This window comes from Leiobunum rupestre, chromosome 8 (genome assembly GCF_980474605.1).
Source record: "Leiobunum rupestre chromosome 8, qqLeiRupe1.1.hap1, whole genome shotgun sequence".
NCBI classification, from domain to species: domain Eukaryota; kingdom Metazoa; phylum Arthropoda; class Arachnida; order Opiliones; family Sclerosomatidae; genus Leiobunum; species Leiobunum rupestre.
The window spans coordinates 55,043,429-55,046,193 of NC_143391.1; the positions used below are offsets into that span (position 1 = coordinate 55,043,429).

A 2,765-nucleotide genomic window follows, 5' to 3' on the forward strand; every position below is an offset into this window, starting at 1 on the left:
GAGACCCACCATTCAAGTACTGTTGATAAATGTACTTACTTACACTACGCGCGTAGAATTTGTTTAGTTTTTTTAATATTCGCAACCTAAAGTTTCGATAGGTGGCGCTACGAACCCTCCAAGATGGCGCGATCTAGAGTAAACAATTCCGTAGGCTCGTAGGGATAATTGTAAATTAGAAACAAAGTTTACTGATAAATTAATAATGGTGAAGTTCTGTTGTGTTTATGGGTGTAGTAACAATGGAACAATGGAAGGATTAAGGTTCCATTTGTTCCCCAAAATGGAAAAATTAGCCAAAAAATGGGAGATTATCTTGAAAATGGGAAAGAAGCATACCAAGGCAATGGTTGTTTGTTCATCTCACTTTGACAATACAGATTATAAAGCCTTGCCAGAATCTGAACATAAAGGTAATTCAACTTTCTTTATCGTTCATTATAAATTTATGTTAATATTTATCTACTTTTCAGAATATTTCAAATATCCTCCTCGACTGAGGCCTTTAGCCGTACCCTCAAAGAACTTACCACTTCGTAAATTTGATAAGAAGGAATCTGCAGCTGCCAAAAAGAGAATTAAACGCTATGGAATAAGAGCTGAAACAAAAGAGGCAACTTGTGTAAATGAAGGTAATTTACAAGTGGATAGATAGATAGATGCTATAATACGTTGGCAAACCACCGGAGGGAACGTAGGGCATAACGTTAATTTCAATGGTGCCCTCGAAGCCGTCCTGAGGTTTGCCCATGTATGGATGGTATTACCACAAGTATATAATATTCTGTTATGAGAGAAGTATAATGGCAATGTTATTAGCTTCAATTAGCTCCCGCCTTTTTGTCAATACACATTCTGGAATAAAAATAGTTCAGGAAAAATTCGCTTTAATTGACAAGTGTATTGTGTATACTTCTCTCGTAAGAGACACCTGCTATGAATATATTTATATTTGAAATTTTAGAACATGATATTGGTGAATGCCAAGATTATCCTGAAAGATTGATTGACAAAAGTACTGGGAATGAGACATCCATTATTACATATGATAAAGGCATAAATGTTAATACTCCAGAAGATCACGTGTGTAAAATTTCAGCAAACAGTGGAGTATTGACAGCATCTACCATTAATAGTTTAACGGGACTAAAGTGTATGGGATTTTTCAGTAGACTTGTGAAAGCGGTTGAAGAAAATTTTCCAACCAGAATGCCCGTTAACGCTTCTGATAGAGTTTTATTAACTCTGATGAAATTAAAATTGGGAATTTCATACTCGGCTTTAGGCGCAGTGTTTGGTTTAAGTCAGCAAGTAACTTCACGGTATTTTAAGCAAACTTTAGGTCACCTTGCCACTGTTTTGGAAGGAGCGGTACCCTGGCTAGAAAAGGAAGATATTGTCAACACTATGCCTAAATGTTTCGAGCCCTTTCCTTCTACTCGCATTGTTTTGGATTGCACTGAAGTGCAAGTAGAAAAACCATGTTGCCTGCAGTGCAAAGTCAAAACTTATTCTCATTATAAGGGAAATAACACTTGTAAAATTTTAATTGGGATAGCACCCTCAGGTGTTATAACTTACTTAAGTCCCGCTTATGGGGGTAAATCATCTGACAAACAGATTACTCAGGAAAGTTGTATTTTAAATAAATGTATACCATACGTTGACGCAATTATGGTGGACAAAGGCTTTGCTATTGAAGACTTATGTAATGAAAATTCTCTGAAATTGATAATTCCACCTTTTTTGAAAAAGAAAAAACAATTTTCTCGTGAGGAGGCGCTTTACTCTTCCAAAATAGCCACTGCACGAGTACACGTGGAAAGAAGTATTGGTCGTCTAAAACAATTTAACGCTTTTCAAACTAAATTGCCGTGGGATTTATTGAGTTATGTAAATAAAATGTTTCGTGTGGCCTCAGCAATTGTAAATTTATCAACACCAATATTAGCAGACAATAAATTTATTCAGAATTAGTCCTTTTTTCCATTTAATATAAGTAGGCAAATATGATTTAAAATAAGTTCTTTGTAATTTTGGCAACAACTGTCTTAAGAAAATTTCATCTCTAGGAACATTAATGGCAATACATCTATCATCAAATTGTGAATATATCACCAAATGAGAGTTTTCAAAACCTAAAATAGCTAAATTTAATTGGATCTGGCCATAGTATTTGTGTTTCTTTTTGAGTTTATACTCTCCTTTATCATTAATTAAATAGGGGGTTTCCATTAGAACTTCATCGCAATTCTTCATTTTCCCGATAACTGGGCATTTAAATTCTAGGTGTGTACCCCATATTACACCATCTGGTGAGCAGGCTAAATATGGATGGTCGTGGTGAATCACCAAACCCAATTTAATTACTTGAGCATTGAATTGTCTTTCATAAGCAGCTAGGGCTTTTGGCTCATTAAATATTCTATACTGTGTATTTTTATTTCCTTTAAATTTGGCCATAAGATGTTTCAAAATTTTATCAGTGGGATCTTTTTTGTATGTGAAATATTCATAACAAGTGCTAGCTGTAATTCGTTTTTGTCTTTCAGCTTTCCACAATTTATCACACTGATGCTTTGTTTGTAATGCAATGCTAATTGTATCTTCAAATGAAAGACAAATTTCATTTACATAAAAAGAACTCTCATCTCGTGAAAGTTCATTTAAATAGTTTTCTAAGTTTTCATTTAAAATTAAAATAAAAAAATCACAGTCATTCATATGGTTCATGACAATTTTGGCATTACCGTCAATATCACAAT

The 2,765-nt window shown here is 34.1% G+C and overlaps 1 protein-coding gene across 1 annotated transcript; it reads left to right on the forward strand.

The window, feature by feature from the left end:
* Positions 1 to 250: 250 nt before the first annotated feature.
* On the forward strand, positions 251 to 1,977 carry LOC149933740 (uncharacterized). The gene is made up of 3 exons (XM_090157400.1): positions 251 to 413; positions 474 to 632; positions 965 to 1,977. The coding sequence occupies exons 1-3, from the start codon at positions 251 to 253 to the stop codon at positions 1,975 to 1,977; spliced, it is 1,335 nt and encodes a 444-aa protein (XP_090013526.1).
* Positions 1,978 to 2,765: the final 788 nt, after the last annotated feature.

Coding starts and splice junctions, on each gene's coding strand:
- LOC149933740 (XM_090157400.1), top strand. CDS start 251: ATGGAAGGATTAAGGTTCCATTTGTTCCCCAAAATGGAAAAATTAGCC. Junction 414..473: donor GCCAGAATCTGAACATAAAG/GTAATTCAACTT, acceptor TCTACTTTTCAG/AATATTTCAAATATCCTCCT. Junction 633..964: donor GGCAACTTGTGTAAATGAAG/GTAATTTACAAG, acceptor TTGAAATTTTAG/AACATGATATTGGTGAATGC.